The sequence below is a fragment of the Oryctolagus cuniculus genome, chromosome 3, assembly GCF_964237555.1.
Source record: "Oryctolagus cuniculus chromosome 3, mOryCun1.1, whole genome shotgun sequence".
In the NCBI taxonomy this organism is placed as follows: Eukaryota; Metazoa; Chordata; class Mammalia; order Lagomorpha; family Leporidae; genus Oryctolagus; species Oryctolagus cuniculus.
In genome coordinates, this window is record NC_091434.1 from 88,480,938 (window position 1) to 88,497,962 (window position 17,025).

The window sequence follows — 17,025 nt, forward strand, 5'->3', positions numbered from 1 at the left end:
TTCCATCCAGTGCCACCTAGAGTCTATCAGCAGATGATACCAGCAAAGTAGATGTAAAATTAAGTTTTGTACCCAAGAAGTGAACTATAATATCATAAATTGTGGACAGGCTGAGAAAGATTTTCCTGGAGCATGAATGTTAAAATAAGGGCATAAGAAAGTATGAGTAATGACCATGAAAGTGTGGTGGGAGTTTACTATTCAGAAGGGACAGTGTGTGTAAAGGCCTGGTGGCAGAGGACACCTGACTTGTTATATCTCACTGTAAGGCTAGAATGAAAAAAGAGGTCTCACGGCATGAGAAGCTGAGTGAAGTAAACATGAATAACCTGAGGTAGGTGGTTTAGGGTCAGTTAAAGAGTTTAACCCTCATCTTTAAGGTGATGGGGAAACCATTACTGAAATATTTGAGTAAGGCAAAGATTGAAGGGTAGAAAGAGGGTGGTTGATCTGACCAATATTTGCAGAGAAAGGATTGCCTTGGCTGTTCCTTTGTGGAGAATGATATTGAGGCATGAAGCTTGTTCTGAACATGATCGGAGTTACTGAGAACAGAGTGTACATGCAGGCAATAGCAATGACACCAACTTGGCAGCAGCTGAAATGTCTAGTAAAGCGTTGTGTAATGAAAGTGAAAATTAAATGAATTAGGAGGAGGCAGAAAAAAATGGGGAAATTGAAATCCAGGAAGTATTGTTTGGAGCCACAGACAAGTAGGTTGGAATCCCACTGTTTCCATTTGCTCAGTGATTTTTTTGAAATATATGTATAACTATCTATTATAATCTAGATTGTTTTTCATTTTAACAGTATGAAGTTTTATCTACTCGGGGTTCTTATGAGGGTTAAATGTAATAAGATGTGTGAACTGTCTACTTCAATAAGCGCTTAATAACTTTTTTTACTTTTTAGGAGTCAGGGGAGAGAGAGAAGTAAGGTCCTGTTTTCAGTCTGAGCTGCAACCTCATATATTGTTCATCAAAGTTTCTATTTCAGATGTTTGGGTAAGGGAAGCAGGAGATTAGGTGATTTGTCTCCAGTCAAAGACTTTTATTTGCTAAGTCTGTTGTGAGTACTGGCCCTGCAGGCAGGCAGGCAGGCATTTTCCCAGCACTCTCAAAACTAATTTATACATTTTGAGACTGAGATTTAAAAATTATTGACCTGCTTTATCTGTTGTCCAAATCATCTCCACACAAAATGCAAGGGGATTGCCCATTCATTGTGACAATAAATTCAATTATGTGGAACTCAGGAGGCAGGAAAATTTCCAGGTTGTGAACAATGGAACTGCCAGCTAGTTGGCTAACATGTCAAAATGCTCCAGAAAATCAGCACTGACTCAAACTATGACAGTAAGTGCTTAATACAGAAGTAGTCATTCTGGACACACAGAAGTGGCCATTCTGGATTCTGGATTTTCCTAGGAAATCAAGAGACTTGACAACACCAGATCGGCTTCCAGCTCTCTGGCTTATGTAGTTCCAACCACTTCCTGCTTGATCTCTTAAACCTGTCCTTTGGGTCCCCTTATATTATTTTCATGGACCCTTCATCACCCACCTGTGTAATCTCCTTTCACTATAACTAGTGGATAAGAACTTGGTTCTGTGCTGAGACACTAGGGATCAAATCCTGGCTCTGATGTTTACTCTGTAAGCATTAGCAAATTATCTAACTACTCTAAAATTTAGATTTTTCTAATTTATAAAACAGGAGATTCATAATATTTAATTTAAAAGTTTTTGTGAGGATTAAAAACATAACTTATGGCCGGCGCCGCGGCTCACTAGGCTAATCCTCCACCTTGCGGCACCGGAACACCGGGTTCTAGTCCCGGTTGCCCCTCTTCCAGGCCAGCTCTCTGCTGTGGCCCAAGTGCTTGGGCCCTGCACCCCATGGGAGACCAGGAGAAGCACCTGGCTCCTAGCTTTGGATCAGCGCGATGCGCCGGCCACAGCGCTCTGGCGGCAGCGGCCATTGGAGGGTGAACCAACGGCAAAGGAAGACCTTTCTCTCTGTCTCTCTCTCTCACTGTCCACTCTGCCTGTCCAAAAAATAAATAAATAAAAAAACATAGCATATGTGAGAGTCCGTAGTACAGCACATAACAACAACAGATAAGTGCCCAGGGCTAGGCACTGAGACAAGAGGTAAAGACTTTTCTTAGGTGGTCTGAATCTTTCAGTTCATAAGAATGGATACTCTTTTTTTTTTAACTTTTATTTAATGAATATAAATTTCCAAAGTACGACTTACGGATTACAATGGCTTCCCCCCCGATACCGTCTCTCCCACCCACAACCCTCCCCTTTCCCACTCCCTCTCCCCTTCCATTCACATCAAGATTCATTTTCAATTATCTTAATATACAGAAGATCAGCTTAGTATACATTAAGTAAGGATTTCAACAGTTTGCTCCCACACAGAAACATAAAGTGAAAAATAATAGATGATTTTTTTAAATGATGATGAAATCAGATCAGACCTATTGTCATGTTTAATCCCAGTGAAAGTCAAGTTGGGAATTGATAATTTCTTTTCTTTTTTTTTTTTTTTACAGAGGATCAGTTTAGTATGCATTAAGTAAAGATTTCAACAGTTTGCACCCCCATAGAACACAAAGTGAAATATATTGTTTGAGTACTCGTTTTAGCATTAAATCTCAATGCACAGCACATTAAGGACAGAGATCCTACATGAGGAGTAAGTGCACAGTGACTCCTGTTGTTGACTTTACCAATTGACACTCCTGTCTATGGCATCAGTAATCTCCCTATGCTCCAGTCATGAGTTTGCAAGGCTATGGAAGTCCTCTGAGTTCTCCGATTCTTATCTTGTTTAGGCAAGGTCATAGTCAAAGTGGAGGTTCTCTCCTCCCTTCAGAGAAAGGTACCTCCTTCTTTGAAGACCTGTTCTTTCCACTGGGATCTCACTCACAGAGATCTTTTGCCAGAGTGTCTTGGCTTTCCATGCCTGAAATACTCTCATGTGCTTTCACCTCACCCCAGTTAGAATGGCTCACATGCAGAAATCTACCAACAACAGATGCTGGCGAGGATGTGGGGAAAAAGGGACACTAACCCACTGTTGGTGGGAATGCAAACTGGTCAAGCCACTATGGAAGTCAGTCTGGAGATTCCTCAGAAACCTGAAGATAACCCTACCGTTCGACCCAGCCATCCCACTCCTTGGAATTTACCCAAAGGAATTTAAATTGGCAAACAAAAAAGCGGTCTGCACCCTAATGTTTATTGCAGCACAATTCACAATAGCCAAGACCTGGAACCAACCTAAAATGCCCATCAACGGTAGACTGGATAAAGAAATTATGGGATATGTACTCTTTAGAATACTATACCGCAGTAAGAAACAACGAAATCCAGTCATTTGCAACAAAATGGAGGAATCTGGAACACATCATGCTGAGTGAAATAAGCCAGTCCCAAAGGGACAAATACCATATGTTCTCCCTGATCGGTGACAACTGACTGAACACCAAAAAGGAAACCTGTTGAAGTGAAATGGACACTATGAGAAACGGTGACTTGATCAGAATAGCCCTGATTGTTAATGAACAACTTAATACATTATCCCTCTTAGTAGTTTTTTTTGTCTGTTCTACTTAATATGACTGGTTTAATTCTGTAATTAATACACAGTTATTCTTAAGTGTTGAAATGTAACTGAAATGCGATCCCTGTTAAACATAAGAGTGGGAATAAGAGAGGGAAGAGATGTATAATTTGGGACATGCTCAAGCTGACTTGCCCCAAATGGTAGAGTTAGAAACATACCAGGGGATTCCAATTCAATCCCATCAAGGTGGCATGTACCAATGCCATCTCACTAGTCCAAGTGATCAATTTCAGTTCACAATTGATCATAATGAAAGGACTAAGAGTCAAAGGGAGCACATAAACAAGTCTAGTACCTGCTAACACTAACCGATAGAATAAATACAGGGGAGAGTGATCCAACATGGGAAGTGAGATACTCAGCAGACTCATAGAATGGCAGATGTCCTAAATAGAACTCTGGCCTCAGAATCAGCCCTAAAGGCATTCCGATCTGGCTGAAAAGAATGGATACTCTTAAGAGGCCCAGCTATTCTCAAAGAGCCACTCCTAGTAAACATCACTCATTCTCTTGAGCTTTCCTTAACCAGGGCTTATCAATGCTCAGCTGCACATTATCAGCACTCCCAACATATCTCTTCTGTTTTTCTTCTAGAGCATGGTTCAAACCTAGGCTTTGTAAAAGCTAGAAAAGGCTCACGTTGGAGAAATGCAGAAAAGAGAAGAGTGCTTTGATGCAATATTATATCTCTGGGAACTTAGCAATACCTCCCAGCCACTTTCTATTTCATTCATTCTATTTAAACAGATTGCATTCAAACTATTTAAATAGTTTTATTCTGTAACTAAGTTCAAACGTAGTCCCTTGTTTTGTCAGCCTTAGAAGTTATTATAATATGAATAAATTCAATAGTGGGCATTGTGGGACAGTGGTTAGGCCACCAATTAGGACACCAGCATCCCATATTGGATTGGCTGGTTTGAGTCTTACCTCCACTTCTGATACACCTTTGTGCTATTGCATACTCTGGGAGGCAGTAGGTGAGGGCCCAGGAACTTGGGTCCATTCCACCTACCTTGGAGACCTGGATGAAGTTCGGGGCTCCAGGTATAGGCCTGGCCTAGCCTCAGCTGATGCAAGCATTTTGGGAGTATACTGGCAGATGGAAGATTGATCTGAGTATGTGTGTGTGTGTGTGTGGTTATCTACTTTTCAAATAAATAATAACTAAAACTGTAAAATGTTCAAAAATATGAGAGATGGGCATTGTGGTGCAGTAATTTAAGCTGCTTGGCACTTCCACATCCCATATCAGAGTGGCTGATATGGCTACTCAGCTTCAGACCCAGTTTTCTGCTAATGTGCCTGGGAGGCAGCAGATGATGGGACACGTATTTGAGTTCCTGTCACCCACGTGGGAGATTTAGATTAAGTTCCTGTCATCTGGTTTCAACCTGGTTCAGCCTCAGCTCTTACAGACATTTGGGAAGTGAACCAGCAGGTGGAAGATTGATCTCTTTCTCTCTCCTTCTCTGTCAGGCTGCTTTCAAATAAATAAATATTTCTTTTTTTAAAAAAGTTTGTTTTAATCTACTTGAAAAGTCGTGGGTGAGGGCAGGAGGGAATCTTCCATCTTCTGGTTTACTCCCCCCAAAGCCCACAACAGCGGGACTGCTCAGGATGAACCCCGAAGCCAAGAACTCCATCTGGGTCTCCCATGTAGGCAGCAGGTGCTTCAGCACCAGGGCCATCATCTGCTGTCTCCCAGGATGCATTAGCTGGAAGATGGATTGGAAGCGAAGGATCTGGGACTTGAACCAGCACTTTGATATGGGATGCAGGTGTTCCAAATTTGAATTTTCTACAAACCTTTTGAAGACCCTTTACGTATACATATCAATATTTTAATATCCGTACAGTGTTCTATTATACTGGACATTGTGCGTGCATGATTTACATTACTAGTCTTCTAGTGCTGGCCATTACAAATAGTGTTTGTATACACTAATGCACATCTATGCATGTACACATGCATAAGTGTGCATGTGTATGCATGTGTGTATACATATTCATGCATTTTGGCATATTTTTCATTTAAAACATGCTGAAGACCTGAACTAAATCAGTAACAGTGGAGAGGAAGAGATGGATAGCAGCTAAATTGAACATATGGGAGAACAATACAGTCTAGGACAGCTCCCCGATTTCCTTCTTCCTTGAACACATGGGTAGGGTAGAATGACAATCACTGACTAGGAATGCCAAAGTAGAAGCTGGTTTTCATAGATGATGGCTTCAGTTTTTTTAACAAGTTATGTTTCAGTTGTACATGGAACATCCAAGTAGAGCTTTCCAGGAAGTAATTAGATATAACTGCCTGAAATTCAAGAATCAGGTCTCAGCTGCCAAGTTTATTTTGTATCTGACTGGGAAGATTCTTAGAGATTAGTATCCTGGGCTACGAATTACTTAATGTAAGATTCTGGGTTAGTTAGGAAGGAAGATGAAATTAAGAATATAGTTCTATTTTAATTTGATGATAGTACAAGATAGAAGGAAGTGACAATGGTATTTGTCCCTTTGGGATTGGCTTATTTCACTCAGCATAATGTTTTCCAAATTCCTAACAGGGATCACTTTTCAGTTAAAATTTAAACACCTAAGAATAATTGTGTGTTAATTACAGAGTTCAACCAACGGTACTAGAACAAAAAAATACTAAAATGGATAAAGTATTACATTGTACATCAACCGTCAGGACAAGAGCTGATCAAGTCACTGTTTCTCATAGTGTCCATTTCACTTCAACAGGTTTCCCCTTTGGTGCTCAGTTAGTTGTCACCGATCAGGGAGAACATATGATATTTGTCCCTTTGGGACTGGCTTAATTCACTCAGCATGATGTTTTCCAGATTCCTCCATCTTGTTGCAAATGACCGGGTTTTGTTGTTTTTGACTGCTGTATAGTATTCTATAGAGTACATGTCCCATAATTTCTTTATCCAGTCTACTGTTGATGGGCATTTGGGTTGGTTCCAGGTCTTAGCTATTGTGAATTGAGCTGCAATAAACTATAATGCGCAGACAGCTTGTTTGTTTGCCAATTTCATTTCCTTTGGGTAAATTCCAAGGAGTGGGATGGCTGGGTTGAATGGTAGGATTATATTCAGGTTTCTGAGGAATCTCCAAACTGACTTCCATAGTGGCTTAACAATTATTTACTGCTGTATAACAAAAATTTCTATCACTTATTAAAGCAATACACACCTGTTGGTACTTATGTTCTTTTTAAAATATTATAGAAATACAATATTTTAATTTGGTCAGAAAACCACATATCAATTTCAGGAAAAATGAGCATATTCTTGGGCCATATGTTTTGTTGTTTAGTCCACAGCACCATTTGGAGGGAAACTCTCTGAACAGGCAAAAAAAAGAGCATCAAGTGCTAAAACTGCAACCCAAAGCAATAACCTTCTCATGAAAACATGGCAAGTAAAGACTGAGCCCAAGTTTGTTCCAGATGCTGTACAGAGCTGCTGGCTGTTGGGGAGCTCACCCCTGGAATGCTTTCCAACTCTACATTTGATTCTGACATGTGTGAAGGAGAATGTAGGTTTTGTTTACTTGGGAAACCCAAGGTCTATTTGAAAACCAGTCCTGAAGACAAAGGAATCCTCCACTTGATCCCATGAATCCCCTACCCAGCTGGTTTCACAAGTCCGTCAATCAAGATGGAATGGCCCATGTCGGTACCTACCCAGTCACCTGGAGCTAGAACTCTAATTGCAGTGTGCAAGGAAAGCAGCAGTCATTCTGACACCGCCTGGGGACATTATTTCCCATTTCTCACACTGCAAATTTACTGTAGGAAATGAAATTTTCTCCCAAGTTCAGTTTTAGCTTAGAACAAAAACATAGAGTACACTAGAATTATTGTAAAATGCTGGTTGTGGTAGAGCACATCAGAACACATTACTGGGATCTGATATTTAACTCTCACTTTCTCTTTCTGTACTGCATAATATTCGAGCAAATTTCTCTTACTTAAAAAGGACAGAGACAGTGGAATTCAATTGAGTTGTCTGCAGCCCAGCATCACGTACTTGGGGTAGTGTAGTAAGTATTATTTGATGATGATAAAGGGATACAGGTGATGAAAGCACTTGTTGTTTAGTACGGTTTTTTAAAAAATATTTAATTATTTGAAAAGCAGAGTGACAGAGGAGAGTAAGAGAGAGGAAGGGGGAGAAAGAGAGAATCTTATATCCACTAATTGACTCCTCTAATATCTGCAACAACCAGGGCTGGGCCAGGCCAAAGCCAGGAATTCCATCTGGGTCTCCCACATGGGTGGCAGGGAATGAAATGCTCGAGCCATCACCCACTACTTTCCCAGGTGCAAAAGGACTCACAATGGCTCTTCAATATGGATTCTGGCATAATAAGCAGTGGCTTAACTTGCTTTGCCACAATAACCACCCCTGTCCTTCAAATTTGGCACTCTTTTCCCAAGATTAGAAAGTGATTCTGCACATTTACAAATTCTAATAGATACTTAAGCTATGTAGGTCTTTGTGACAATAGATGGTGTTAATTACCATCTATTAGACCAGCACTGTGGCATAGCGGGTAAAGCCACCACCTGTAATGCTAGTATCCCATATGGGTGCCAGTTTGAGTCCCGGCTGCTCCTCTTCTGATCCAGCTCTCTGTTATGAAGAAGTATAAGATGGCCCAAGAATTTGGGCCCTGCACCTGCGTGGGAGACTAGGAAAAAGCTTCTGGCTCCTGGCTTCAGATCAGCTCAGCTCCAGCCATTGCAGCTAATTGGGGAGTGAACCAGTGGATGGAAGGCTTCTCTCTCTCTCTATCTCTATCTCTATCTCTATCTCTATCTCTATCTCTATCTCTGCCTCTCCTTCTCTCTCTGTGTAACTCTGACTTTCAAATAAATAAATATCTTTAAAAAATAAATAAATACCATCTATTACTGAGACCTACCTATTGCTAATTTCAATATTAAATGAGAAAGGAATCCTATTTAGGTAAACTAAAATGTATAAAGGAACACAGCATTTACTAATGAATTCTGATAATTTTAGATCAAAATCTATTTTCTGAGATTACAAATTAGATTTTTTTTACAATTTCAATTAATTTATTGGTATACTAACTTATATTAATTACATTGTTCTAGTTTAATGAGGCTAAAACTATATGACAATTGAGAAGAAAAGGCATCATGGCCCCATGGTACTTGATAAAGTATGATAATGAATTGTTTATAGAATGTACACTTTGTATTTATAGTTGAAATACATCAAAAATTCTATTGATGAGATATTGGATAGGTCTTAACTAAAATGTTGCATCATGTCCTTTTTAGCCCTTACTTAAATATGCTACGAGAAGCTCAAGATCCTAGGGGAAGAAATCAAAATGAAAAACATTTTCTTATGGGATATGTACTCTATGGAATACTACACAGCAGTAAAAAAAATGAAATCCAGTCATTTGCAACAAAATGGATGAATCTGGAAAACATCATACTTAGTGAAATAAGCCAGTCCCAAAAGGACAAATATCATATGTTCTCCATGATCTGTGACAACTAACTGTGCACCTAAAAGGATACCTGTAGAAGTGAGATTAACACTATGAGACCTTTTCCTGACTGTTGAGGAACAGCTTATTATTTTATTTTCTTTTTACTATTTTCTTTTTCTACTTAATACTATTGATTGAACTCTTTACTAATACAGAATTGTTCAGAAGTGTTTAAATCCAACTGAAAATTTATCCCAGAAAAAGTAATAGTGGATATAATAGAGGGAGGAGATGTACAGTTCAGCACATGTTCCCACAGACTTATCCCTAAAGGTAAAGCTATAAACTTGCCATGGGACTTCAAATCCTACGAAGCTGAGTGGTACTAATGCCACCTTACTAGTTAAAGTGATTATCTTAAGTGCAAAACTGATCATTTAGATAGGAATAAGCGTCAAACGTATCATATAAATAAGACCAAGTGTCTGCTAATAACAGTAGATAGAATTATAGCAGACTTATAGAATGACAAATGCCCTAAACAGCACTCTGGCCTCAGAATCAGCTCTTAAGACATTCGGATCTGGCTAAAAAGCCCATAAGAGCATTTCAGGCATGGAAAGCCAAGACACTGTGACAAAAAATGACCTACATGAAGGATCTCTGTGAGTGAGATACTGGTGGAAAGAAGGTGCCATCAAAGAAGGAGGAACCTTTCTCTGAAGGGAAGAGAGAACTTCCACTTTGATTATGGTCCTGTCTACCTACTGATGGAATTTGTGGACTCAAAAGGCTTCCATTGCCTTGGCAGCTCGAGACAAAAGCCTCGGGTGATCACTGACGTCATAAATAAGAGTGTCAATTGTTAAATCAACAACAGGAGTCACTGAGCACTTGCTCCCCATGTAGGACCTCTGTCCTTAATGAGTTGTGCTATGAGAATTAACAGTAAAACTTGTCTTCAAACAGTACTTTATACTTTGTGTGTCTGTGTGGGAGCAAACTATTGAAATCTTTACTTAGAGTTGATCTTCTGTATATAAAGATAATTAACAATGAATTTTAATGAAGAATGGGATGGAAGAGGGAGTAGGAGGTGGGACCTTAGTCGGGGTGGGAGGGCCAAGTATGGGGGAGAAGAATCACTATATTCCAAAAGCTGTTCCTATGAAATTTATATTTACTAAATAAAAGCTTTCTAAAAAAAAAGAACATATTTGCACAAGTTTCCAAGCAGAAACCCTTCATAGTTTCTCCCAGTCAATTGCAGCTGGCTACTATGACATAGAGAGGCATTTCAATGGCCTGGTAAGTGTGCTACTGAGTTACAAGGTCAGCTTCACTCTGTTATAAAATGCTGTGGAAGACTGAACTGATAGGCGTTCATCAGACTATAATAGACATCTGCAATCAAATTCCATCCAGAGGATTTTCCAGGCACAGTTTAAAGTGTGGATCAAAGGGGAAAAAAGTAAAACCCAGGGATTCAGGACTCAATTATGTGTGGGAATCAGAAACTCATCATCAAATACACTCTCTAAAGAACCATCAAGGCCCTTACAGAAGCAATCACAATGACAAAATCAGTGTCTGAGTCCATGATTCCTCTGAATCTCCAAGTATTAAATTTGATCATGGATCATTTTGTTTCAATCTATTTTTTTTCATTCAAACAGACAGATATTTTTAACAGAAAAGTGTTTGAATAAGGGGGAGGCAAAGGAAAGTCAGGAATATGAGTTTAAAAAAATGAGCGCAGCAATTTTAAGATGCTGAAAGAAACTTTTAACAGGCATCTTTCTGTATATTGCAACTTACAAGAAAAAGAGGAAGACTTTGGTGGAAAATGATAGTAAAAGAGATTTCACATTACTGTCTTGTCAGAATGGAATATATGGGCCCTCTAATAATTATCACCTGACGGACATATTACCTAAAACTCATCCAAAGCTCTAAAAAATTAAACCTTGTTAACTAAACTCCATCAAAGAAGCTGAGGCCTCACCCTCAACTTTCAGCCCAAAAGATTTAATACAGAAGCTTGTTTCACAGATGATACGATTGTTAAGGAACAGAGAAGAGGATAACAGGAGCTTGGAAACAGCAGGAAGCCATAACCTCCTCTAGGCATGGGGAGGATCAGTGCTGTCCATCTGGTGGGAGTCAGGGGCTTGGTGGAAATGTCTTGGTCATGACACAGACTTCAGAGTGAAGGGCTGCTTGGAGGGAAACTAGAGTTACAGAGAACTCACAGATACTGACAATGCAGAAAACAGAAGGAAAGAGATAAGGAAGAAAAAAACCCCACACTCCAATCCTCTGCCTTCTAATTTGGGGCCAGCACCTATCAGTACTAGTCTGCTCAGGCTGCCACAACAAGATACCAGGGACAAGATGTCTTAAAAAATGGATTTGGGGGAGAGCGAGAGTGAGAGTGAGAGAGAGAGAGAGAGAGAGCCATTTTCTAATCACTTGTTCATCACCAAATGGCTGCAATGGCCAGGGCTAAGTGAGGCTGAAGCCAGGAGCCCTGCTTTCCATAGGGGTTGCCCACATGGTGGCAGGTCCCCAAGTACTTGGGTCATCTGCTGCTGTCACAGGTGCATTAGCAGGAAGCTGCAGAAGAAGTAGACTTCACTAGGCAACCTGATATGGGACAGCAATGCTGCAAGCAGCAACTCAACCTGCTATGCCACAAGGCTGGCCCTCAAAAGTCTAAGTTGATGTTTACATATAATTCAGTTTCTCACTGGGGTTCTTTTTCTGACTGGTAGACAGTTGCCTCCTCCATATATCCTCACATGACCTCTGCTACTTGCATGAAAGTTATATGAAGCTTTCTTGCAAGGATACAAAACCTATGGGATCAGATCAGGGACCCACTACTATGACCTCATTAAACCTGCATTTTTTCCTCAGATGTTTGATTTCCAAAAATGGCTACATTGGAGTTAGGGTTTCAACACAGGAAATTTCAGGACACAGTCAGTCTATAACAATGTCTTTGGCTGAATCTACAGAGAAACTTATGGGAAAAGGATCCTGGAAAATGAAATGCCCTGAGATGTAGAAAGGTGCAGGGAGAAGTAGAAAAAGGTTATCCTGCACAGTCTTTCTTGGTATTCTTTCAACCTGGTTTTTAACAGAACCTGTTGAAAACAGTACAATAGAATTGATTGGATTTAATATAATTTGACATATGTGTATCCTAACTATCATAAGGACAGATCAATATATGTTGGCAGAGTTGATAATTGTGATAAACTTCTTGGCTACAAAAATGGCTACTTTATTACCAAATAAACATCCCCTTGTACCTGAAGGTTTATCACGTCTAGGGTATTATAGAAATTTGTTTCTAGACCGAAGATTTGCCTGCCTGATGGAAAAAAAAAAGGTTGTAAGCATAGGATGAAAATAAGATTCTATTCTAATAAATAGAAAACACACAAAAATAGGTTGGCTTCAAGCTTTCTTTACTAATCCTGTATTCTACCCACTCATATGGTGGGCACTGTTGACTGTTGACAAATACAGAAAAGCAATAACCCTCACTAAAAAAAAAACAAAAAGATAAAGACAGCAATATCATTATTACTTGCACATAGGGTAAGTATTTTACTCTAATCAGATTCTAAATCTAGGTAGCAACTGTCAATTGTCAGGCTGCATAAGCTTATAAATGTTAATAATGGTTGTCTCTAAGCTTTAGATATATGGATATCCATCCTCCACCCCCCTACACGTGCATATACCCACCACCACTGGCTCCTCCCTGCTTTTCTCTTAGTGCATATTTTCCATATTGACCATCTAATGCTTCTGGGGAAAAAACAAGTCATGTTAAAATAACGAGTGCTAGTATCTGATACCTTTCATGTTGTCATTTGGTGTCTAGTCTTCTTGCCTTGGCAGAGCAGTTTTGCAAACCAGAGCTATGAGAGCACAGCTCTTTCAATGGAAAGAATGTTTTAAACTATAATTCATATGTGAATGTGTGTATGTATCTGGAAGTAAAGTCATACAGAATAATATATGATTTACTATGTTAAAGAAACTCTAATATTTTCTATTTATTCCTATTCAATACTATTAAAATTGAAAATACACTGGCCACAATTCACCTAATTAATTCCACAATCTACCCCTGAATCCTGATCTATAGTTTGAAAAAACACACCAATAGACAATAAGTTCTGAGAAATGTTTTGATGGAAAAAGGTCAGTGTAGTTTCTGTAAATTACTGAGGAAGTCTGAGTTTAAAAGAAGCATTTAAAATGAGGATTAATGGTCTCCACATGGGAAAGAAGAGCAGACAAGTTAATCTGGTAGATTCTCATATTTCAGAGCTATTTTTCATTTGAAAAACATCTTAATGGTCAGCACTCCACCTTACTAGTTAAAAGTACTATTCTTGAGGGTCAGACAGACCTGGTTTCCACTTCCAGCCTTGCCTATCCTTAGCTGTCTGATTTCAGGTATGTTACTTAATTTTTCAATATCTTATTTCTCTTATATGCAACATAAAGGTGATAATTCTTTTAGAAATTTAAGGAGTTAATGAATTAAATCAAAGTAAATTGTGCCTGCTTTGTGATTTATTATGCATTTCCTTTGTTCAGCTTTTGGTGGACCATTTTAAATTTTGAATGTTAATAATTTATTTCAACTGATTGCGAATTCAAAATTGTATTGAACAAAACTCATGTCTGCTTCTCATCCTAAAATCTGCAGCCTGGCTTTGTTTTTCTTCTGCCTGGCTTCTGGCCCCAAATCTATAATCTCCTGCTCTCAATAGTCTACAGAGTAACAGAATTTTGGCCGGTTAACTGAGAAATGGGTCAGACTCTAATTCTTCTTTAAATATAAGCTTAAGCCAGGTAAGTGTAGGTTTCACTTAAAGGGATTTTACTTTTAAAATACAATAATAAATTTGTGACAAAAATGTAAATATTATATTAAAAAAAGCACAGAACTTAAAAACAAAATCCCTTTTTATCTACCACGCAATATTTCCAGTCTCTTTTTAACAGCAATTCCAAAACAATGTCAAAAGATAGTGGTGAGACCAGACCTTCTTCTATTTTGCCTGGCTATATATTTTGTAAAATTTAAAAATATACAATTTAAAATTTTTTAAAAATATTTTATTTATTTATTTCAAAGGCAGAAATACAGAGTGAGGAAGGAAGAGAGAGGAGAGAGAGAGAGAGAGAGAGAGAGAAAAGAAATCTTCCATCCACTGGTTCACTCCTCAAATGACCTCCCTCCATGCCCAGGCTGATCCATGTCAAAGCTAGGAGCCAAGAGATCTATCTGGCCTCCCACATGGATGACAGGGTTAGAAGTACTGGACCATCTTCTGCTGCTTTCTCAGGTGCATTAGCAAGGAGCTGGACTGAAGTGGAACAGCCAGAACTTGAACTAGCACTCATATGGAATGCCAGTGTTGCAAGGGGCAACTTCACAAGCTGTACAACAATACCACCCCCTCCTGACTACATTTTTTGCAGACATTATTTACTATTAAGAATAATCCTGGGCAAAGGCCAGACCATGAACTTGGGAGATGTTTTAAAGCTTGAAACTGAGCTACTAGATGGAAAAGCCAAGCTAATATTGTCTCCATTGAAACATAAATCAAAAACTTCTGTGAAGGTCAGTGTAGTCTGAATTTAAGCAATATTCCTAATCAGCCAAAGGATGAGAACATTATAGGATTACTTCAAAAAGCTAAGGCTGTGTCACTGTCCCAGATGAAAATAAATTTGTCTTAAATAAAAAGAAGGAGGCATGTATGCAGTCTGAGCAGAAAATTGGCTTAGAGAATGAATGGAAGCCAGCTGACATATTCAGTACTCTGGAGGACAGGGAACTCGATAAAAGTTTGCTGGAGGCAAAAAAGGCCCCATGGAGGAAAGAGCTGGTTTTTGTGCATTTATTTAAAAAAAGGACATTATTTACAGATGAACAGGTTGCTTTAAAGAACAAAAGAAATGAAGTTTCTGAAAAATGGAATAATCCTTGGAAAATAATCTGAAAGAGATAAAATACTGTGGGGAAAAACTTGAAGATTTTGACAGATCCAGGGTCTCTGCTAGCTCTTCAATCATTATGTCACCATCTCCTAATCAGGATACAGTGGTTGAAGCTGATGGGAACTCAGTACTCAGAGCTGGTCAAATGTTAGAGGTAGCAGCCATGCCGGAACACCCTTTCAGTGCTGGTAAACGAGAACAGCAGAGAAAGTGGATTGAAGAGTTGAGTAAGCAAATAGAAGGTGGTCAGCAAAGAAAAACAGAGGAAAAGATTTTCTATTTGAAGGATGAGAAGCATGCCAGATGGGCAGTGCATTTCGATTCATAAAAGGGTTGTCCTGGGTCTGACGCTGTGGTGTAGCAGGTAGAGCTGCTGCCTGCATTGCCGGCATCTCACATGGGTATCGGTTCGAGTTCCAGCTGCTCACTTCCAATCCAGCTCTCTGCTGTGGCCTGGGAAAACAGTAGGAGATGGCCCAAGTCCTTGGGCTTCTGTACCCACATGGAAGACTCGGAAGAAGCTCCTGGCTCCTGGCTTTGGATTGGTGCAGCTCCAGCCATTGCGGCCATAGGGGGAGTGACAGCAGATGGAAGACCTCTCTCTCTCTCTCTCCCTGCCTCTACTTCTCTGTGTAATTCTTTCAAATAAATAAATAAATCTTTAAAAAAAAGAGTTGTCTTGGTTCTCAGTCTCAACTGTCCTCTCGGTCAACACACAAACAACCAGAGTGTTTCTGTGTCTCACCTGACATTCAGGAGCTGGCTGATAGCAGCAGTGTTTGTACACCTATGACCGGAAGTCAGGTTGAACCTTCAGAGGAGGCACAAATAGCAAAGCCTGTCAGGGATGTGACTGTGGTTAAACATTCAGAAGACAAACTTTCTCCATTCTATGACTGCTTTCTTGGACCCAGCTCAGATTGAGCAACGAGACAGGAGGCAAGAAAAACAGTTTGAACAAAGACCACGAGAGTATTTTAGGCATGGAAAGCCAAGACACTCTGGCAAAAAAAAAAAAAAGAAAACCTAAATGAAAGATCTCTGTGAGTGAGATCCCAGTGGAAAGAACAGGCCATCAAAGAAGGAGGTACCTTTCTCTGAATGGAGGAGAGAACTTCCACTTTGACTATGACCTTGTCTAAATAAGATCAGAGTTGGCGAACTCAAGAGGCTTCCATAGCCTTGGCAACTCATGACAAGAGCCTAGGGAGACTACTGATGCCATAAGCAAGGGTGTCAATTGTTAAATCAACAACAGGAGTCACTGTCCTTAATGGTGTTGTACAATGTGAATTAATGCTATAACTAGCACTCAAACAGTACTTTACACTTTGTGTTTCTGTGTGGGTGCAAACTGTTGAAATCTTTACTTAATGTATACTAAATTGATCTTCTGTATATAAAGATAATTGAAAATGAATCTTGATGTGAATAGAATAGGAGAGGGAGCAGGAGATGGGAGGGTGGAAGGGAAGTTATGAGTGGGGGAAGCCACTGTAATCCAAAAGCTGTACTTTGGAAATTTTATATTTATTAAATAAAAGTTAAAAAAAAATGACTCTCGAGACAAAAGAATTATTCCAGACAACGCAGAGAGCACAAGAGCTGGCACAGAGACTGAAACAAGAACAGAAAATCCGGGAATTGGCTCAGAAGGGACATGGCACTTCTATATTGATTAAAAATCTTGGTGTTCATACAATACAGTTGGAATATAATGTGTCCACTAGCAACATTTCCAGTGTAAGACATGAATTTCATGAAGTCAGTGGTACAGTGAATACTTGTATCAGTCCTACAACTTCTTCCAAGAAGAATACTAGTGTGCAAACAGATGACTTAAAAAGAATATTCACA

At 39.4% G+C, this 17,025-nt stretch overlaps 1 protein-coding gene and 1 pseudogene across 1 annotated transcript in view; both read left to right on the top strand.

Moving 5' to 3' along the window:
• Positions 1-1,318: 1,318 nt before the first annotated feature.
• On the top strand, positions 1,319-16,461 carry LOC138843166 (coiled-coil domain-containing protein 66-like; annotated as a pseudogene).
• Positions 16,462-16,664: 203 nt separating this feature from the next.
• LOC127491530 (coiled-coil domain-containing protein 66-like) overlaps positions 16,665-17,025 on the top strand; it is a 189,644-nt gene continuing 189,283 nt past the window's right edge. The window contains 1 exon segment of the mRNA XM_070069881.1: positions 16,665-17,023. Within this exon segment, the coding sequence (XP_069925982.1) occupies positions 16,723-17,023 (301 nt within the window). The 5' untranslated portion in view covers positions 16,665-16,722.